Source organism: Cyprinus carpio, chromosome A22 (assembly GCF_018340385.1).
Source record: "Cyprinus carpio isolate SPL01 chromosome A22, ASM1834038v1, whole genome shotgun sequence".
In the NCBI taxonomy this organism is placed as follows: Eukaryota; Metazoa; Chordata; class Actinopteri; order Cypriniformes; family Cyprinidae; genus Cyprinus; species Cyprinus carpio.
Genome location: NC_056593.1, coordinates 14,877,189 through 14,899,874, shown reverse-complemented (window position 1 = coordinate 14,899,874; position 22,686 = coordinate 14,877,189). Strand labels below are relative to the sequence as shown.

At 40.0% G+C, this 22,686-nt stretch overlaps 2 protein-coding genes across 2 annotated transcripts; both read left to right on the top strand.

Moving 5' to 3' along the window:
• Positions 1 to 50: 50 nt before the first annotated feature.
• Positions 51 to 15,737, top strand: LOC122134909 (adhesion G-protein coupled receptor G7-like). Its single transcript, XM_042712011.1, has 13 exons — positions 51 to 178; positions 3,925 to 4,016; positions 4,128 to 4,258; positions 4,676 to 4,780; positions 4,904 to 5,061; positions 12,425 to 12,583; positions 12,710 to 12,822; positions 12,904 to 13,235; positions 14,094 to 14,175; positions 14,283 to 14,441; positions 14,530 to 14,689; positions 14,788 to 14,977; positions 15,055 to 15,737. The coding sequence occupies exons 2-12, from the start codon at positions 3,982 to 3,984 to the stop codon at positions 14,962 to 14,964; spliced, it is 1,611 nt and encodes a 536-aa protein (XP_042567945.1). The 5' UTR covers positions 51 to 178; positions 3,925 to 3,981; the 3' UTR covers positions 14,965 to 14,977; positions 15,055 to 15,737.
• Positions 15,738 to 18,230: 2,493 nt separating this feature from the next.
• Positions 18,231 to 20,354, top strand: LOC109046712 (adhesion G-protein coupled receptor G7-like). The gene is made up of 5 exons (XM_042712490.1): positions 18,231 to 18,469; positions 18,548 to 18,879; positions 19,736 to 19,817; positions 19,925 to 20,083; positions 20,171 to 20,354. The coding sequence occupies exons 2-5, from the start codon at positions 18,600 to 18,602 to the stop codon at positions 20,337 to 20,339; spliced, it is 690 nt and encodes a 229-aa protein (XP_042568424.1). The 5' UTR covers positions 18,231 to 18,469; positions 18,548 to 18,599; the 3' UTR covers positions 20,340 to 20,354.
• Positions 20,355 to 22,686: the final 2,332 nt, after the last annotated feature.

Here is a 22,686-nt window from a genome sequence, read left to right as displayed (position 1 = left end):
TCTGGAGCTACTCCTTAAAATCAACACAACATCACAAACTCATCAAAAAAAACAGAACTTAGCCTCCAGCACCCAGATCCTCACATCCATACCAGAACGGCTAACACCCCACAACATCACAAATGCAGCTCAAATAACCAACATCCTGCTTTCTGACCAACAAACTACACACACTACGGTACTTAATAAGCCTTAAGCAGATATTAACATTTAAAGTTACTTCATGATTTTAAAAATACAACATTTAAATATATCATAATGTTACTAATTATTCCCTTTTTTCTTTTTTTTTTTCTTTTCTTTCTTTTGTGTAATCTATAGACAAGTAACTGTAATCTGATTACAAAGATTTTAAAATATAATAATATAGCTGCAAGCAGCTATTACCAGGGTCCAAGCATTTTAATGTCTTTAAAGGGGACATAACACACAGTTTCTGCCAATCTCATGTTAGTCTTGAGTACCTATAGAGTAGCATTGCATCCTTCATATCGCCGAACAGTCTTTAGTATCAGTTTCCAAAAAAGACAGATACAGCTTTACACTTCTCTGAAAATAGTTGAGCTTCTGGCGAAGGAAGTACAACCTTTTAGCCTGATTTATACTTCTGCGTCAGAGCTACGCCATAGCCTTTATGCCGTAGGCTGCACGTCAGTTTTCATTTATACTTCTGTGTTGTTGTCCATGTCAATGTGCAGTACACATGCAAACCGCTAGTCTGCAGTGTCCACACACATGTTGCTGGTGTAACCCGCAGTACCACAGCAAAAGCCGAAGAAGAAGTGGCTCGTCGGAGAAGCATTATAGCCTTGATGGCGGCAAATAAATATCAAATTAAATCATTATTTAAAACTACAAAAAGGAGAAAACAACAGAACAGGAGAAGATATTGCATTCTTTCAATCTCCACAAGGACTTGTACCATGGCATGGCAACTACTGATGTATAATGCTATGTAGTATAATAAATGATAAGACACTTGTTATTTGCTTTGTTTTATTTTATATAAGAAGGTGTAACATTAAAATATATTAAAGTGCACATTATAAAAACACACCAAACTCAAGTACATACGGAGGAAGGGGTTCTAGCTAGTGATGCGCGGGTCATCTCATAACCCGCGGTTGGGGCGGGAAAAGAAATTGTCACTTTATTTGTGGGGCGGGTTGGGGCGGGTCATAAAAAAAACAAAAAAACATACGTTGTAGTGTTGGGTGATATGGTCATTTTTTCAAATCAGATCAGATCGACGATACACAATATTATCGTGCATGGGTGGAGTAAGAGAGAGACTCTTTGTTCTTGTCATTGCATAACTATTTGGTGTTTTCGAAAAAATATACTTTAAAACATACTGATAAACTAACGTTAAATATAAAATTTACTGTATTTTAAAGAGCTAGGTTCATATATAGTCGGACGCAACTGTCATATTGCGCGTCCTGTGACAAATTTACCGCACGGTATCAGTCTAAATGTTCAGTCAACGGTGAAAATCAATAGTAGCCTAGATTTCATTTAAAGTCCATCAGTTTAAACACTAATATTGGACATAAACGAAACATGTTAAATATAAAGTATTTAAAAACAGGCAAGTTCATATATGGAGTAAAGTTGAATTGAACTGATGCATCGGTCATACAGCGCTCTGGACCACGCGCTGCCACAGAAACAAGGAGGAGATGCATTCTAACATAACTGTGGCATTAAACTCAGTTAGTGAGGGCTTGTTTAAAATATTGCACATATACAGGCCGTTCAGATTACTTGTTAAAGTGCAATAAAATACCTTATATCTGCAGACGATGTACATCTGTTTGTGGATAGAGACTTCTTCACCGACTACAGGCTCTAATCTTCATTTGCGCGCACGTGTGTGTGAAATGCGGTGCTGAAGTGAAATAGCTGGGCAGTTTGATAGCCGAATTATAATAGGCCGCCTCATAATCTGCGGGACGGGTTGGGGCGGGTAAAGAAATGTAACTTTATTTGCAGGGCGGGCTGGGGCGGGCCAAATAATTTCATAAAAGCGGGACCCGCGGGTTGGAAAAAAACCCGACCCACGCATCACTAGTTCTAGCAGACCAACCACAACGCTTGCAGTCCACGTAGAATTGACTCGCTGTTAGATTTTTGGAGAGGTGCATGTCGGGGCTGAGGCATCAGGCTATGGCATAGGTTACGGCGTAGAGTGTGCATCTATGTGTAGGCTATGGCGTAGGTCCGACGCAGAATATAAATCAGCCTTTAGACGTGCAGTCGTTGGTGTACAAGGAGAAGAGCAGTGGGGAGAGCACACATCCCTGAGGGGCGCCAGTGCTGATGGTTCTGCTGTTAGACATTAATTTTCCTAGTTTCACTAGCTGCTGCTGGTGATCCTCTGACAGATAGAGCTAGGAACAGAGAGATCTCAAAGAGTGTTGGGATGATGGTGTTGAAGGCCGGACTGAAGTCTACAAACAGGATCCTCACATAAGTCCCTGGTTTGTCCAGATGCTGCAGGATGAAGTGCAGTCCCATGTTCACCGCATCATCCACAGACCTGTTTGCTTGATAAGCAAACTGCAGGAGGTCCAGTGATGTCCTTCAGACAAGCTAACAGAGGGGAGTTGATGGAGGTGTTAATGTTTGTATAATGAGATGGTCAGAATGGTGCTGGGGTGTAAAACCAGGACTTTTAAATTAGCAGCCATCCTAGAGGCAAAATTGTTTAGAATGAGGAGATCTATCATAAGATATGAAGATCAAGTGTATGTATGAAACATTTCAGGCCATTTGCCACAAAAATACAGTTTTTGCAACTTCAAACCACCGATGGGATGATCTCCATAAAAGTCTGCATGATTCTTTGCAATGGCACGTCACACACACTCAGCTGATTTTGTGATGGTCTAGGCCATCTGTGATGGTCTTAGCCCTATCATGTGATTTGCCATAGAAATACAGTGTTTGCAGCTTTTTGAGGGTTAATGGGCCACCGATGGTCCGATCTCCATAAAAGTTTGCATGCTTCTTTGCAATGTCACGTTGCATGCACTCAGCTGATTTCGTAAAGTTATGAGTTTTTGTTTAGGAACAATAGGCTTTTGGGCACACTTGGCAACATACGTTTTCAAAGGATCCAGTTATGGCTTTCCAAATGCTGTTCAAAAAACCCTAGGACTAGTTAGCAAAAGGATTTTTTTAATATTGAATAATTAACAAAAGATTTGATGGACAGCACTGGTTCTTGATTCATAGTTGTTCAGAATAAGGAAATCTATCATATGATATGAATATTGTGTGTATGTGTGAAAAGTCGTGGAATATACAATCTTTTACACACTTGAAAAAAAACAATATCGCCACCTAGAGGACGATTTCTTTCAAATTTCTCACAGACTTTTAAGGCCACGAGTCAAACAGGCCCACCAAGTTTCATTCCGATCAGCCTCCGCTTACACTGTTTTAAAAAGGTGCTTGAACTTCATTGGCCAACGGTAGCTATGTTTTTTGAGATTGAGACTGCCTTGGCACTTTAGACACAGACACTGCATGTGAATTTTCTAGTCAATTGAACTAACGGATGTGTAGTTATAGCCGTTTTTAGGTTTTTGTCCTGTTATAGTGCCACACAGTGGCCTGACTCCACAATTTTTTTCTCATGTGACCTCACATTGAGTAGGTTTTTCAAAAAATCCAAAATAGCTGAATTGCCAGAATTTCAGTGATATAAGACACGAGTCTGTGACAAGCACTTTAGGAGTCATGAGCGATTTTGTACTTTTGATCAGTGTCAAAACTTTTTTTTAAACTTCACATGAAATAGACATATATACTAATTTGACTAATCCAGGTACAGCACAGAACACTATATGTAATGTCATGTAATACTGAATACCATCCACAATTGTCTTGAAAAACATTTTCTTCTTCATTGTGCAGGATATTGCCATATCGGCAGTTGCTACAATCAGTCAGCTCCTGAATGCAAGTCATGAGATGTACTCTTCAGTTGACCATACTGCAATTTCTGAGTAACAAAACATTTCACACTCCTTGATTTGCCACTGACAGTACCATTTAATAGTATATGCAAAATTCATAAGCACTCTATTTTTTTCTGACTTCAGATTTTGTTTGTTCAGATTAACACAGACTCTACAGAAACTCTCTCTGCGTGAGAAACCAAATCCATTGTTGGTGCAACCGAAAATGGCAGTGCAGTCACTGAAGGGACAAACGCCAATCCGACAAGTGCAATTAACCTCTTTTAAAGGCAAGGGTTTGAAGTTTGTACAAAAATATTAAGCAGCAAAACCATTTCAGCGTTGATAATAATTAAAAATGTTTCCTGAGGAGCAAATCAGCATATTAGAATGATTTTTGAAGGATCGTGTGACACTGAAGACTGAAGTAACAATGCTGAAAATTCAGCTTTGTCATCACAAGAATAATTTACAAATTAAAATATATTAAAATAGAAAACATAACATTTCACAATATTACCATTTTACTGTATTTATGATAAGTAATGTAGACAAATAATGCAGGTGAGCATAAGAGATTACTTTGTAATTGTTCTAAACTTTTGATCGATAGTGTCCTGTATATACTGTAGGAGTAAAGCTATTATAAATATCCTTTTAGCATGTTAGCGTGCTTCTAAAAGACATACTTATCTTAATATTTCCAGGGCTGAATGACAACTTTTTACCTGACAGAATTAAACTGCATATAACAGAGGCTGAAGTTTCCAAACATATAGTTGACCTTCAAATGAATGTCACATTCAGTGAAGGTAAAGCTGGATTGAGACTCTACTCTACAACTTTACTTTTCCTTTTCTTGTATTTTGAAATTCCACATAAAATGATCTGTTGTGAGTTATATTTTAATAGTGACTATTTCACTTTTTCTGTAGATTTTGATAAAGATATTGGGTTTGTCCTCTATGATAATGATCAGTTCTTCCAGTCAAAAAGCTTTAAACCTTCTCTGGATACCAAGAGAAGAGTTATATCTGCTAATCTTCAAGAAAATTCTGGAATAGATCAGGTTCAGTTTGCAGTCACACCATCGGTGAGCAGCTAGTCCAACATCACACCTCTTGCTTTTCAGCATGGTTATAATTACATTATAAAGTATGCAATACCTTCCAATTTCACCTAAATTTTCAGGCCTTACTGATGGTAGGAAGCCATTTTCTACACTCTTTAAAATAAAGGTTACATTTCAGGAACCATGTTTGGTTCCCCAAAGAACCTTTCAGTGAACAGTTCTTAAAGAACCACCTTTTTCCACTATAAATACACTTTTGTGGAATGGAAAGGTTCCACTAATGTGATAAAAAATTCTTAATGGAACAATCAAAGCCAATAAAGAACTTTTATTTTTAAAGGGGTCATGCAATGGAGAATCAAAATATTATTGATATTTACATATATACAAAGTTAGAATACTGCAAGTTTCACAACTCAAAACTAGCTCCCCAGTTAAAAATATTAATATTTATTTTCTACCCTTCTGAAACGTCTGAATTTGACACCTCTTATCATGCATCATTACCATATGTAATCAAGAATCCATGTTCTGAACAGCTCATGTTTGTTTATCAATCATAACAGCGATGTGCTGTTAGATAAAGACCCTCAAACTCAGATGTTGTTCTGTCAGTGGATGGAAAGAAACTCCAAAACCTTGCATAGCCTTCCTAAATATCTGAGCCTTAGAAATGCATTGCTGAAATGGGATTAGAAATGCATTGCTTCAAAATCCTAAAATGTTTCTTTATTTTAATGTTTAAATTAGACTTTGAATAATAGATTTACAGTGTGACTCTACTGAACAGCATTCAGTTTAATCACCACTCCATGTTAATGTGCTGCTTTGATTGGTGAGCACACACACACACACACACACACACACACACACACACCGAGAGAGAGAGAGAACATCTCAGGTTACACATGTAGCCGTAGTTCCCCAAGAGGGAATGAGATGCTTGGTCTTCTAGCAGGCACTTTGGGTACTGCCGCCAGGAGGACCAGTGTTTGAAGCACGTGTGAAACAACTCCAATCCCATTGGCCCACGTAGCCCGTGATGTCACAGGCAGCTGCCCATAAGTATAAGTGGGCATCTGCTGAACACGTCACCAACTTGGTTGTCTGAAGGAGACTAAAAAACAGGCAAGCCCTAGGCATCGCAAGGGGACGCAGAGTCTCGTTCCCTTTCTGGGAACTGGGGTTACATGCGTAATTCTTTTAGGGAACTCGCGCTGCATCTTCTAGCGGACACTTTGGGGAACAGAATGCCCACTCAGCCATGCCACGGCACATGCCTGTGCACCTGGTGAGAATGACGCCTGAGGCCACTAACATAACTCAGAAAAATGGGGAACCAGGCTAATCAGGTGGGACATCCCATTAACCAAGCTAAGAACATGGCTATCCTCAGAAGGCTATGTTACAATGAGCCAAGGCGCCTCAAGCCCAATAAGCAGCGTCTCTTTGCGCTCGCCTGCCTCTGCGCCCAACTCCTAGAGATAGAAAGGGCAAAGGTGGCCATGCTAGTCTTCTGATCCTGTCTATGATTTTCAGATCGAGATGGACCAGCCCCCTCAGAGGTTTTAGAGGAAGACTTGGGATGGCAGGGAATGAACTTCCTGTAAGGTAGTAGACCGTGCCTTTTCCTCCCTGAACTTCTCGACCAGTGCCTCAACGAAGGAGCCGAAATGCCCGGAAGGCAACAGTGGATCATAGCCACAAGATTTAACCACCATCAATGACTTTGCCTGTGTGTTTTGGAGTTATGATAAACAGGATTAGATCACTGATGATTGCACTAAAAACAAGAGTCCCTCGGGACATGCAGTTTGCAGCTGTAAAAAACTAAAAATGCAAATGTTGCTATTCTGATGGTAAGATATATTTACATCATGCCCCTCTGAAGTCACCATTGCTTAGTGGTGTGAAGAGCCAAGTCTATGGTGCAGCGCAGTTCTTCAACTGCCTCAGGGGACAAACGCTTGCCCTCATCTAGGTCTCTGAGTAAGTCAGCTTAGTAAGCTTGTAACACAGTCATTGTGTGCAAGGCTCCACCAGCTTGATTGTGCCCTGAAGTGGTCTGGATGGCAGGCCAGGAGTCTTTAAAGAAGACAACTAACTCTGGGAGAGAACGCTCGTGAGCGTCTTCTCCAAAGGGGGCATCTTTGCGTATCCATGCTTAGCCGCACCCTCAACATTAGCATAATCTGCATGCTGAAAAAATTTTTACTAGCTGTTAAACTATTCGCATAATACCAATTCGACAATGTCCCTCAATGACTTTGCCTGCTTGTTTTGGAGTTATGATAAACAGGACTGGATCACTGACAGTTGCACTAAAAGTGAGAGTCCCTCGTTACATGTAGTTGCTAGCTGTTAAAAACTAAGCAAACTTTGCTATTCTGATGGTAAGATATATTTACATCATGCCCCTCTGAAGCCACCATTGCTTAGTGGTGCGAAGAGCCAAGTCTGTGGTTCAGCGCAGTTCCTATCATCAACATCGTCAACCACATCTATTGCATGACTCTCACTAGATGAACTAAATATAGCACTATCGGTGGGATCCAATAACCCAAGAGAAAGAGCATCGGGATCCCGAAAGCACTCTAGCTTGCAGGTCCATACCCTTCTCAAACTTTTCTGCAAGCTCAACCAGAGAATCCCCACAATCTGAGCCTTCGCTATGCCTAAGCAATAGTAGCACCCAAACCACGAGATGCAGATGCTTGTCCCTCATGTCACGACACACACACAGGTAGATCCAATTGCAGTGTTTTATTGGGATAATCCAAATCTCATGATCAGCCAGGCAAAGGTCACAATCCAGGTAAGCAGTCCAAAAACAAGAAACATAAACATCGGCAAGGAAACACGAAAAAACAGGGTGACATTAAACAAGGACTCCGTAACAAAGACAGAACAACCAGGGTATTTATAGACAGGTGCAAACAATGTAAGTGGGGACAGCTGAATACAATGAACAGTGATGAATACAGACAAGGCTAGTGGGAAATGTAGTTCCTAATGTGGGGTGATGATATGGGGAAGTGAGACCTCTAGCGGACACCCAGGGATACACAACCCAGACACTGTGACATTACCCCCCCTCTAAGGAGCAGCTTCCAGATGCTCCTCAGAAACCAAAACAAAACCCAAAACAATAAGACCAGGAGGGAGGTGGACTGGTGGAGGTAGAACAGGGGGAGGGATGGAGGGCCAGGCCCGTGTAGGGGAACAGGGACAGGCAGTGATGGCTCCACTGGCAGCCAAGGTGGATCAGTTAGTTCAGGGGGCCAGGGTGGACCCGAAAGTTCAGGGGACCACGAGGGACCAGGCAGTTCAGCTGGCCACGGAGGATCCGTCAGTTCCGGTTGTGCCGACGGCCAGGGAGGAACCCGCCATTTGAGCAACCAGAGCGGAACCTGCCATCCCGGAGGCCCTGCGGAGACGTGAAGGCATTCTGGAAGGCCTGCGGAGACGTGAAGGCGCTCTGGACGGCCTGTGGAGACGTGAAGGCGCTCTGGACGGCCTGTGGAGACGTGAAGGTGCTCTGGACGGCCTGTGGAGACGTGAGGCGCCTCGGCTTCGGGCACCGCCTCTGGAACGGCCTCGGACACCGCCTCGGGCACCGCCTCAGTCACGGCATCGGGAACGGCATCGGGAACCGCCTCGGGAATGGCCTCGGGCTCGGGCACCGCCTCGGGCACCGCATCGGGAATGGCCTCGGTCTCGGGCACTGCATCGGGAATGGCCTCGGGCACCGCATCGGGCACGGCCTCGGGCACGGCCTCGGGAACAGCCTTGGACATGGCCTCGGTCATCGGGCATTGGGAACGGCCTCGGACCAGCCTCGGGAACGACCTCGGGCTCGGAACCGCCTCGGTCACGGCATCGGGAACGGCCTCGGGCACCGCCTCGGTCACGGCATCGGGAACGGCATCGGGCACCGCATTGGTCACCGCCTCGGTCCACCGCATCGGTCACGGCATCGGGAACGGCCTCGGGCACCGCCTCGGTCACGGCATCGGTCACCGCCTCGGGAACGGCCTCGGGCACCGCATCGGGCACCCGCATTGGTCACCCGGAACGCCTCGGGAACGGCCTCGGGCAACCGCCCACCGCCTCGGGAACGGCCTCAGCCACCTTCGGTCACGGCATCGGGCACCACCTCAGGAATGGCCTCGGGCTCAAGCACCTCCTCGGTCCCGAACATCGGGAACGGCCTCGGCACCGCCTCGGGAGACAGGCATCGTCGGCCACGGCCTCCGAAACAGCATCGGGCACCGCCTCGTCCTCCTTCGCATCGGGCTGTGCCTCCGCATCGGGCACTGCCTCGTGCTCCGGAACAGCATCGGGCACCGGCCTCGGCCTCCGGAACGTCCTCCGGGCATCGGGAACGTAGCCTCGCCTGTCGGCATCCCCTCGGGAACGGCCTGGCAGGCATCGGTGGCACCCCTCGGCCTCCGCAACGGCATCGGGCACCGCCTCTGCCTCCGCATTGGGCATCGGGCCATCCTCGCAACGGCCTCAGGAACTGCCTCTTTCGGTAGCGGCTGTTCGGGAACGTCCTCCTGGACGGCATGACATGCTAGCCCTGGAACGTCCTCTGGGCCTTGAGGAACGGTAGACGCCCGTCTCCTCCTCCTCAGCCCTCTATGATGTGGAGCTGGTGGTTAATTGGTCTGGAGACTCAGGCATAGAGTCGGCCATCTTGTCTGGCGACGCAGGTGTGGATTCGGCCATCTTGTGCTGTGGCGCTGGGCTGGCGGCCATCTTGTGCTGTGGCGCTGGGCTGGCGGCCATCTTATCTGGAGACTCAGGTGTGGTTGATGTATCCCACTGAGCACGATGGTGCAGGTAATTGGTAAACCCCCAAAAGTCCAGGATCTCCAGCCCCTTCATCTCCCATTGAGGCAAAGGGTCATCCAGGCAATCGTTAAACAAGTCTTTCAGGGCTGCATCATTATAACCTAACCCCGACTGCCATGGTCCAAACAATTGCACCAGGCCACCCACCTCACTCCCCTTTGACGAAGGGGTGGTTAAATTCAGGAATCTCCCCCTCCGTTCCTCCATGGTGGCTGGGGAACCAATTCGAAATCCCACACCGCTGGAATTTAGGCATGACGGAGTCCTTCTGTCATGACACGCACACAAACAGGTAGATCCAATTGCAGTGTTTTATTGGGATAATCCAAATCTCATAATCAGCCAGGCAAAGGTCACAATCCAGGTAAGCAGTCCAAAAACAAGAAAACATAAACATCGGCAAGGAAACACGAAAAAACCAGGGTGACATTAAACAAGGACTCCGTAACAAAGACAGAACAAACCAGGGTATTTATAGACAGGTGCAAACAATGTAAGTGGGGACAGCTGAATACAATGAACAGTGATGAATACAGACAAGGCTAGTGGGAAATGTAGTTCCTAAGGTGGGGTGATGATATGGGGAAGTGAGACCTCTAGCGGACACCCAGGGATACACAACCCAGACACCGTGACAAGCCATCCCTCAACTGAGGACTGCTCTGCTCTCGGTTACTGAAGCCCTGTGACTGGCAAGAGCAGCTTCCAAATCCTCAGTACTCATCTTGCTGGATCTGTCTGCTGCTTTTGACACAGTTAATCACCAGATTCTACTGTCCACCCTCAGAAAGATGGGCATCTCTGGAACCGCACTCCTGTGGTTTAAGTCCTTCAGGGTGTCTTGGAGAGGTGAAGTTTCTAACACAACTTCTTGCTACTGGGGTTCCTCAAGGCTCAGTACTTGGACCACTTCTCTTCTCCATCTACATGACGTCATTAGGATCTGTCATAAACGGCTTTTCCTATCACTGCTATGCTGATGACACTCAACTCTACTTCTCATTCCAACCAGATGATCCGGTGGTAGCTGCTCGCATTGCAGCCTGTCTGAGTGACATTTCTAGCTGGATGAATGACCATCACCTTCAGCGCAACCTTACTAAGACAGAACTGCTGGTGGTTCCAGTTAACCAATCGTTACATCACAACTACTCTATACAGCTAGGTTCGTCAACCATAACTCCTTCCAGGAGAGCCAGAAACCTAGGAGTTGTGATGGATCATCAGTTAAGCTTCACAGACCATATTGCTACAACTACCCGGTCCTTCAGATTTGCCTTATACAACATTAGGAAGATTAGACCTTTCCTGTCAGAGCAAGCCACCCAACTTCTTGTCCAACATCTTGTTCTCTACAGACTGGACTATTGTAATGCTCTCCTGGCGGGCCTTCCTGCATGTACTATCAAACCTCTACAACTGATCCAGAATGCAGCGGCGAGGGCTGTCTTCAATGAGCCAAAAAAAGCTCATGTTACTCCTCTCCTCATCAGGTTACACTGGCTACCAATAGCCGCTCATATCAAATTCAAGGTACTGATGCTTGCCTACAAGACGACCAAAACTCAGTAGTTCAAACTTATGTGCCCTCCAGAAGCTTGGATTCTGTAAGTGAACGGCGCCTCGTGGTGCCATTCCAAAGAGGTTCAAAATCACTCTCACAGACCATTTCCTGGACTGTGCCCGGCTGGTGGAATGACCTCCCAATCTCAATTCGAACATCCAAGTCTTTACTCATTTTCAAAAAACATCTAAAGACTCATCTTTTTCGCCAGCACTTGACCAACAAATACTAGCACTTACCTTTTCTTGTCTATCCTAATCTTGAAAAAAAATAAAAATAAAAAAAAATAAAACCTTGCTACGGGTTCTGGGCTAGACAAACTGAGACTTGTCATGGCAATTGTATACTGTTGTTGTTCTCTCGTTGGTCTGATTGCTTCTATTGTTCTCATTTGTAAGTCGCATTGGATAAAAGCGTCTGCTAAATGATTAAATGTTAATATAAACCTTGGACATGGGGAACACACTTTCTAAAATGCTCACTTGCCTTGGTTTCTCCATAGTGCCTTGGCACGCACTGTCAAAAAAATAATTCCTGAAGACAACAAAAGTTGATAATTTGTTCGGTAGGTGCCCTATTATACTTCCAGGCAACCGCCTGTGACATTACGGGCTACGTGAGGACCCCTCAGTTAACCAATCACAGCAGTGGGCATTTGCTTCTGTTTCTGGAAGAGGTAACACCTCTTTCACATCTTCACATTTCTTTAATATTTTTTGTTTCTTTTTTTTTTTTCTGTGAGGATGGAAAATGTTAATTTTTACAAATATTGAACCTTTTTTTTGGTGAAGCAAAACTTAGTTTATAAATTAACCATGATAAACAATATAAAAATCTGAAACTGCATTCCATGACCCCTTTAGAGTGTATAAACTATACTGTGATGTTCCTCATTATCAAATACATTGACACGGGTCTGTACAAGTATGGTATTTATAAATTAATACATTGTTGAACTTTCAGGCCGATTCGACAATGTCCCTCAATGACTTTGCCTGCGTGTTTTGGAGTTATGATAAACAGGACTGGATCACTGACGGTTGCACTAAAAACAAGAGTCCCTCGGGACATGTAGTTTGCAGTTGTAAAAAACTAAAAAATGCAAACTTTGCTATTCTGATGGTAAGATATATTTACATCAAGATGTAAATACCATTTATATTTGAGTTAAATGGATCAGTAGAGTCTGTGATGCTATGAATTAAAGCCATTTCCACTAGAATCTAATGCAGGTGTCATTTTCTGCAGGCATTTGATATCAATTATCAATATTCTGAAGCCTTGCATTGGATCAGCATCACCGGCTGTGCTCTGTCTGTGGTGGGACTGTCTGTCACAGCATTGTACCAAATCATTACCAGGTAAAAGTGTACACTGTTAATCGTACAGCTTTTTGCAGTGGTGAAGCATTTTATTTTTTCATATTCATACACATACCACAGGAAGTCAAGAGGAGGCACCCCTACTCTGCTAGTGGTGAACATCTGCTTGAGTATGACGGTTTTCTACCTTCTCTTCATCTTCGGCATAAACAACCCTGTCCAACATGTGAATGGAACAAAGATGTCTGGCGAGAATATAGTTCCTGAGTCTGATCACCACAAGTACTCAGATCAGGGACCCTGTACGGCATTTACAGCTCTGCTTCAGTACTTCCTGTTGCTTACGTTCACTTGGAACACTCTGTACGGCATTAATGTGTTTCTGCTGTTCAAAAACTCAGTGTCTGGAACACCTCCATGGTTTCCACAGGTCGCCATGGCTGTCGGATGGGGTAGGGGACATTGAACGTGCACAAAACACTAATGTGTTATTTAATTTATGACTTACTTCTTAGAAAAGGTGTTCAAATAGGTTACATTATGGGTTAAAATAATATATGTGTAAATGTATTAAATGGTTTAAATATTCACATTTGTATTGCTGTTATGCCAGTGTTGTGTGTGGTCCGATTCATGAGCAAATTACTCTTATGAGCCGGTTCTTTCAAAGGATCATTCGAAAAACCTCACCAGCTGAAGAGTTATGAGTCTTCATTGAATGAATTGAATTCAGTCAAATCAGTTACTAATTCAACACCTGGCCCATTTACAGAACTGCAAGTTATTGTTACTTTCAGTGATGTCTATGGTGAAATGCAGTGAAATTTGTGTCCTGAATGGTCATGAAACTCTGCGTCATTACAATCTAATTGTGTGGAACTGAATCCTGTGGCATTTTCCTACCAGTGTGATAAACCATATAAAAATTTACTTATATTTTTTGAGCATTATCTATATTTACTACAATTATGTTGAGTATATATTGTTTATACTGAGTATTGTGTTGGAGGCTCAGTCCAAAGGTGAAATTAAGCAAACTGTGACTGATTAGGCTTTAGAAATCACTCATTTTGCTCAAACTAAATTAAAATAGTCTTCTGTATTGTCTTCTTCTATAATCACTTCTATATTGTTATTAACCAACATTTTAAAGAATATTGCAAAAAAAAAAAAATGCTTAGTTCATTCTCCCACTTCCATACATCCTGGGTATTAATTGCACAACAAACATATGACTAAACCTTAACCATCAAAAAATGTCTCTAATATATAAAAATGCCATCAGTGTCTATAAAGCTTTTCCTGTTTAGGTTTGCCTGCTGTTATTGTTGGTATCTCATTGGGTTCCACTTACCGTGTGGAGGAGCCTTTAGGTTATCGACAAGAAGAGTTGTAAGTAACAAATATAACCTCACTAATTTATTTTTAATTCAGTTTATTTAATATCATTACATTGATTTTGGAAATTTTGGTTCAGTTGTCATTTTTCTTTTCTGCAGTTGCTGGCTGGCTTCACTGGACCACAAACAAAAATTCAATATAAAGAAACCCATGTTTTGGGGATTCGTGCTCCCTTTACTGCTCATGCTGATCTCAAACACAGCAATACTGCTGCACTTCTCTTACAAAATCTGCAGGACCAACCCTAATTTAAACAAGTGTGTGTTACTTTGGGACCAGAAAACATCAGTTATCCACCAGATTTATGGGAAAATATTTCACAGATAACACACTGTTTCTGTTTAGATCACGTAAAACTTCTCTGACGAAGAAGATGATGAGTAGTTTTTCTCTGGCAGTGATGCTCGGCTTGTCTTGGGTCACAGGTTACATTTTAATGATCACCCAAGAAAAAAATCTCAAATTTATTCTCAGTTTGGTTTTCTGTCTATTAAACACAACACAGGTGGGTTAATTGCACAAACATTCACAAATAGCTTATAATGGATTGTCAGTGCTTCAGTATCCATTAAAAGATTTTTTTTTTCTTTTTCATTTCCAAAGGGTGTTCAGATATTCATATTATTCGCTCTGAGGCCTTTTCTAAACTCGAATCCAGCTATTCTTAACTCTCTGCGTGCGCCAGAAATAGGCTTACACAAAAAAACATTTTTTTTATGGAAAAATAAGATCCCAGAAAGCAACGATAGCTACAAATCCACAGATGATGACTCACCCTGACAGGCCATCAAAGGTAATAATACATATATCACAATATCTAAACAAATACAATATACAAACCTCCCTTTCCTTATCAAAACTTTTCTTTAGATCCGGCGTAGATCGTTGGTGGGACTGTGGTCTTCACCTCAGGAGTTGTATACATCATGCAGTGAAGGCTCATTAAATGAATTAAGACAAGGAGGAATATCAGCTTGAGTTAGATATTTTCAGAAATTGTCATTAGGAGTTTATTGGGCTTTGTTCACACTGCACACAAATCTGATTTGGCTTTAATTTTCACACTTTAGGATTGATTGTCAACACATTTACTCACTCTCAGACCATCCAAGATGTAGATGAGATTGTTTCTTCATGGGAACAGATTTAGAGAAATTTATCTTCACATTACTCACTCACCATTGGATCCTCTGCATTTGAATAGGTGCCATCAGAATGAAAGTCCAAACAGCTGATAAAATCAAAACAATAATCCACAAGTAATCTACTCGACTCCAAATTGTTATTACTCTGTAAAATATATCTGAGCATCATAATGATTGTGATCCTTGAAATGTCCCTCAGATGTCTGCAGTGCATCTTTGATCTACAGTGTGTAGAAAACTATATTAGCCTTAGAACAGAACATTGAGGAACTCAATTTGTAATGTCTGGAAACTATAGTTCAGTGTTTGCAATAATCATAGTACCAGCAACACACATCTACAAGAAGCATGTAAAACTGCACTCTTGTCTAAATGTAGGATTATTTTGAATAAAATATGTGATGGAAACATTGTGAATGGTTTTGTTTTTCTTTTTATATTAACTGCTTTTTACAGTAGGAGCTCTTGCCCTTTTCATCTCACTTTTCTTTCTGCAGAGCTGCGACAAATTGTGTATTTAAGTCAGTGCAGCACCAATATTTGTGCCAAACAGTGGATTATGTCCTGCAGAGAGTCATAGGCCAACACAAAACCATCATGAGGAAAATGTATGAAACCTTATTTGAGGGAATCAAATTACAAAATAATAATTATAATAATAATAAAATAATAATAATAAAAAAACCTTATTAAACAGAATCTACACACAGCTCTACATCATAGAGAGAGATGGTAAATGCTTAAATGAAGAACATGAAATTTCAAAGATGGAGAGGACACCCAGGACCCATTGAACCAACTTTGCCCTCTGCTCTGGTCTTAACATCCTGGGAGTTTTCAGTACTTCATATATATATATATGTATATATATATATATATATATATATATATATATATCATATATATATATATATAAAACAGTGGTTTACTGAACAAATTGTGTCTTAGTCTTTAAATAAATACAATTACAATTTACTTAAGGGAAAAAAGCTATATGCTGTAAACTGGAGCCCTTTACTTGCACATTACTACATTATTTAAGGTTTCAAACAAGAGTCAAAACTGTTAAATTCAGTTGCTGTTTATTTATAAGTTGCATATATGGCAGTTTTTGCATTAACTTCTAAATCTAATTATAAAATTATGTTTCTACTCCGTTTGTCATTGGAGATATAATCATTTAAAGAGTGGCTGTCATAAATTGTTCTGATGATTGTTCTGATGAACAGATGTATTTAAATATACATTAAATAATCAAGACATCACTAACAGGTTAAGTAAAATATAATGAATATATAAGATAATATAGTGAAGCAGTTTCGCTATGAATATATCAGCGAATTCTCATGCCTCAGGCTGGATATATCTATGCCTGTGCATCATGCAACTGAACTTGTACATGCATCAAGATTTTGCTAAACTGGTCTTATTTGAACAACAGTATGTTTTGAATGCTAAGTTCAGCCTTGCTTTCTTGTTGAGTGATGCTTTTAAAGTGTTTTTTTTTGTAATGTTCAGTAGTATTGAGTTCTCTCAGTGGCATGCTGTTAATTGGACTGTTGTGTTTTTCTCAATGCTGTGGTCATTTCTGAAGTTGCTTTTGGATGGAAAATTTGATATGCACAAGCTCTTCAATCTGCCTTCTTATCTTATCTTTTTTTTTTTTTTTTTTTGCCTTTAAGAAATATTTTTAATATAAAGATCATTCAGTGTCACCATATTTGAGTGAATTTTTCATCTTATTTTCTTTGTGCTGAAGTTCCAGAGCTGGGTCCTAATATACTGGGTTGAGGATGTTGTTTTTTTTTCAACTAAATATAGATTTATTCTCAATCTCGTTGTCTTGTTTGTATATGATCTCTCTATTGAGTCCAATCTTACATTTACATTTATTTATTTACAAGTGGAACTAATATTAATAAAGGTCGTAGAAGTATTGTTCATTGCTAGTTCATGCTAGAGTAATGAACTTATGTTAACATATAAAACCTTAAACATTTGTTGTAAACCAGGCACACCCCTTCATCACAGTGGTGTTCTCAGTGCTTTTCAATGGGGTATTCTTTTGACTAATTAGAGATGTCAGGAATTGTGTGTTTTGGAAAGCTTCTTTGTTCTGTCTAGGTTGTCTTTCTATAATCTCGCTGATCAGAGTTGTGAAAGTATGGCATCAGCTCTACAATCATCAAACTACCCCATTTGATCGCTGGACTTGAGTCAAAATGACCTGAAGGATTCCGGAGTGAAGTTGCTCTCTGAAGCACTAAAGAGTCCAAACTGTCAACTCAACATCCTGAGATGATAAAAATAGGTAATGATTAATTTTTTTATGAGTTTACAATGGTAACCCACCTTACTCGCCAGTACTATAGTGTATTGCTCCTTTACTGTGCTGTTTTATTGCTGCTCCTCAATCTGCCACTTACTGTACAGGTCCTATTGCTATTTTCCACTCTTACCCTATCTGTATAAATGGAAGTTCTACAAACTGCATAAATTCTGCATAAATTTTTAAATTCAAAATCAAGACATTTCAGTTTACTCCCAATTTTGGAATTAAAATGTTCTGGTCTTTACATACTGTTTTTTTTTTCAGTATCTTTGGACTTTGGGTTTGTAGTTGTGTCTGAAAATAATTATTACACACAATGGCAACAAACACACTGAAAAACAAAAATACATTTTCTATTTGTGTCTGAACACACATTTAAAATAGAAGTAGCCAGTGACCTCATTTCAGGTTTTTTTGCTTTTTTTTTTTTTTTTTTTTTTACATTTATGCATTTGTTAGATTATTTATTCAAAGCAATTTACACAGTTTGTTCACAGTGTGTTACAGACTGTTGACTTATCATAATATTCGAAAGCCCCACATAATGGATTAACTTTGCTATTCTGATGGTAAGATACATTTACATCAAGATGTAAATACCATTTATATTTGAGTTAAATGGATCAGTAGAGTCTATGATGCTATGAATTAAAGCCATTTCCACTAGAATCTAATGCAGTTGTCATTTTCTGCAGGCATTTGATATCAATTATCAATATTCTGAAGCCTTGCATTGGATCAGCATCACCGGCTCTGCTCTGTCTGTGGTGGGACTGTCTGTCACAGCATTGTACCAAATCATTACCAGGTAAAAGTGTACACTGTTAATCGTACAGCTTTTTGCAGTGGTGAAGCATTTTTTTTCATATTCATACACATACCACAGGAAGTCAAGAGGAGGCAGCCCTACTCTGCTAGTGGTGAACATCTGCTTGAGTATGACGGTTTTCTACCTTCTCTTCATCTTCGGCATAAACAACCCTGTCCAACATGTGAATGGAGCAAAGATGTCTGGCGAGAATATAGTTCCTGAGTCTGATCATCACAAGTACTCAGATCAGGGACCCTGTACGGCATTTACAGCTCTGCTTCAGTACTTCCTGTTGCTTACGTTCACTTGGAACACTCTGTACGGCATTAATGTGTTTCTGCTGTTCAAAAACTCAGTGTCTGGAACACCTCCATGGTTTCCACAGGTCGCCATGGCTGTCGGATGGGGTAGGGGACATTGAACGTGCACAAAACACTAATGTGTTATTTAATTTATGACTTACTTCTTATTAAAGGTGTTCAAATAGGTTACATTATGGGTTAAAATAATATATGTGTAAATGTATTAAATGGTATGAATATTCACATTTGTATTGCTGTTATGCCAGTGTTGTGTGTGGTCCGATTCATGAGCAAATTACTCTTATGAGCCAGTTCTTTCAAAGGATCATTCGAAAAACCTCACCAGCTGAAGAGTTATGAGTCTTCATTGAATGAATTGAATTCAGTCAAATCAGTTACTAATTCAACACCTGGCCCATTTAGAGAAATGCAAGTTATTGTTACTTTCAGTGATGTCTATGGTGAAATGCAGTGAAATTTGTGTCCTGAATGGTCATGAAACTCTGCGTTATTACAATCTAATTGTGTGGAACTGAATCCTGTGGCATTTTCCTACCAGTGTGATAAACCAAATAAAAATTTACTTTTTTTTTTGAGCATTATCTATATTTAATACAATTATGTTGAGTATATATTGTTTATACTGAGTATTGTGTTGGAGGCTCAGTCCAAAGGTGAAATTAAGCAAACTGTGACTGATTAGGCTTTAGAAATCACTCATTTTGCTCAAACTAAATTAAAAATAGTCTTCTGTATTGTCTTCTTCTATAATCACTTCTATATTGTTATTAACCAACATTTTAAAGAATATTGCAAAAAAAAAAATGCTTAGCTCGTTCTCCCACTTCCATACATCCTGGGTATTAATTGCACAACAAACATATGACTAAACCTTAACCATCAAAAAATGTCTCTAATATATAAAAATGCCATCAGTGTCTATAAAGCTTTTCCTGTTTAGGTTTGCCTGCTGTTATTGTTGGTATCTCATTGGGTTCCACTTACCGTGTGGAGGAGCCTTTAGGTTATCGACAAGAAGAGTTGTAAGTAACAAATATAACTTCACTAATTTATTTTTAATTCAGTTTATTTAATATTATTACATTGATTTCAGAAATTTTGGTTCAGTTGTCATTTTTCTTTTCTGCAGTTGCTGGCTGGCTTCACTGGACCACAAACAAAAATTCAATATAAAGAAACCCATGTTTTGGGGATTCGTGCTCCCTTTACTGCTCATGCTGATCTCAAACACAGCAATACTGCTGCACTTCTCTTACAAAATCTGCAGGACCAACCCTAATTTAAACAAGTGTGTTTACTTTGGGACCAGAAAACATCAGTTATCCACCAGATTTATGGGAAAATATTTCACAGATAACACACTGTTTCTGTTTAGATCACGTAAAACTTCTCTGAAGAAGAAGATGATGAGTAGTTTTTCTCTGGCAGTGATGCTCGGCTTGTCTTGGGTCACAGGTTACATTTTACTGATCACCCAAGAAAAAAATCTCAAATTTATTCTCGGTTTGGTTTTCTGTCTATTAAACACAACACAGGTGGGTTAATTGCACAAACATTCACAAATAGCTTATAATGGATTGTCAGTGCTTCAGTATCCATTAAAAGATTTTTTTTTTCTTCTTTCTCATTTCCAAAGGGTGTTCAGATATTCATATTATTCGCTCTGAGGCCTTTTCTAAACTCGAATCCAGCTATTTTAACTCTCTGCGTGCGCCAGAAATAGGCTTACACAAAAAAAAAAAAAATTTATGGAAAAATAAGATCCCAGAAAGCAACGATAGCTACAAATCCACAGATGGTGACTCACCCTGACAGGCCATCAAAGGTAATAATACATATATCACAATATCTAAACAAATACAATATACAAACCTCCCTTTCCTTATCAAAACTTTTCTTTAGATCCGGCGTAGATCGTTGGTGGGACTGTGGTCTTCACCTCAGGAGTGGTATACATCATGCAGTGAAGGCTCATTAAATGAATTAAGACAAGGAGGAATATCAGCTTGAGTTAGATATTTTCAGAAATTGTCATTAGGAGTTTATTGGGCTTTGTTCACACTGCACACAAATCTGATTTGGCTTTAATTTTTCACACTTTAGGATTGATTGTCAACACACATTTACTCACTCTCAGACCATCCAAGATGTAGATGAGATTGTTTCTTCATGGGAACAGATTTAGAGAAATTTATCTTCACATTACTCACTCACCATTGGATCCTCTGCATTTGAATAGGTGCCATCAGAATGAAAGTCCAAACAGCTGATAAAATCAAAACAATAATCCACAAGTAATCTACTCGACTCCAAATTGTGTTATTACTCTGTAAAATATATCTGAGCATCATAATGATTGTGATCCTTGAAATGTCCCTCAGATGTCTGCAGTGCATCTTTGATCTACAGTGTGTAGAAAACTATATTAGCCTTAGAACAGAACATTGAGGAACTCAATTTGTAATGTCTGGAAACTATAGTTCAGTGTTTGCAATAATCATAGTACCAGCAACACACATCTACAAGAAGCATGTAAAACTGCACTCTTGTCTTAATGTAGGATTATTTTGAATAAAATATGTGATGGAAACATTGTGAATGGTTTTGTTTTTCTTTTTATATTAACTGCTTTTTTACAGTAGGAGTTCTTGCCCTTTTCATCTCACTTTTCTTTCTGCAGAGATGCGACAAATTGTGTATTTAAGTCAGTGCAGCACCAAATATTTGTGCCAAACAGTGGATTATGTCCTGCAGAGAGTCATAGGCCAACACAAAACCATCATGAGGAAAATGTATGAAACCTTATTTGAGGGAATCAAATTACAAAATAATAATTATAATAATAATAAAATAATAATAATAAAAAAAACCTTCTTAAACAGAATCTACACACAGCTCTACATCATAGAGGGAGATGGTAAATGCTTAAATGAAGAACATGAAATTTCAAAGATGGAGAGGACACCCAGGACCCATTGAACCAACTTTGCCCTCTGCTCTGGTCTTAACATCCTGGGAGTTTTCAGTACTTCATATATATATATATATATATATATATATATATATATATATATATATATATATATATATATATATTAAACAGTGGTTTACTGAACAAATTGTGTCTTAGTCTTTAAATAAATACAATTACAATTTACTTAAGGGAAAAAAGCTATATGCTGTAAACTGGAGCCCTTTACTTGCACATTACTACATTATTTAAGGTTTCAAACAAGAGTCAAAACTGTTAAATTCAGTTGCTGTTTATTTATAAGTTGCATATATGGCGCATTAATTCATTAACTTCTAAATCTAATTATAAAATTATGTTTCTACTCCGTTTGTCATTGGAGATATAATCATTTAAAGAGTGGCTGTCATAAATTGTTCTGATGATTGTTCTGATGAACAGATGTATTTAAATATACATTAAATAATCAAGACATCACTAACAGGTTAAGTAAAATATAATGAATATATAAGATAATATAGTGAAGCAGTTTCGCTATGAATATATCAGCGAATTCTCATGCCTCAGGCTGGATATATCTATGCCTGTGCATCATGCAACTGAACTTGTACATGCATCAAGATGTTGCTAAACTGGTTTTATTTGAACAACAGTATGTTTTGAATGCTAAGTTCAGCCTTGCTTTCTTGTTGAGTGATGCTTTTAAAGTGTCTTTTTTATAATGTTCAGTAGTATTGAGTTCTCTCAGTGGCATGCTGTTAATTGGACTGTTGTGTTTTTCTCAATGCTGTGGTCATTTCTGAAGTTGCTTTTGGATGGAAAATTTGATATGCACAAGCTCTTCAATCTGCCTTCTTATCTTATCTTTTTTTTTTTTTTTTGCCTTTAAGAAATATTTTTAATATAAAGAGCATTCAGTG

Excerpts from the sequence above, each read along its gene's own strand:
- LOC122134909 (XM_042712011.1), top strand. The coding sequence starts at position 3,982 with ATGTACTCTTCAGTTGACCATACTGCAATTTCTGA. Across the intron at positions 4,781-4,903 it reads GAATGTCACATTCAGTGAAG|ATTTTGATAAAGATATTGGG; the intron begins GTAAAGCTGGAT and ends CTTTTTCTGTAG. Across the intron at positions 5,062-12,424 it reads AGTTTGCAGTCACACCATCG|GCCGATTCGACAATGTCCCT; the intron begins GTGAGCAGCTAG and ends TTGAACTTTCAG.
- LOC109046712 (XM_042712490.1), top strand. The coding sequence starts at position 18,600 with ATGACGGTTTTCTACCTTCTCTTCATCTTCGGCATAAACAACCCTGTC. Across the intron at positions 18,880-19,735 it reads CGCCATGGCTGTCGGATGGG|GTTTGCCTGCTGTTATTGTT; the intron begins GTAGGGGACATT and ends TTTCCTGTTTAG. Across the intron at positions 19,818-19,924 it reads GGTTATCGACAAGAAGAGTT|TTGCTGGCTGGCTTCACTGG; the intron begins GTAAGTAACAAA and ends TCTTTTCTGCAG.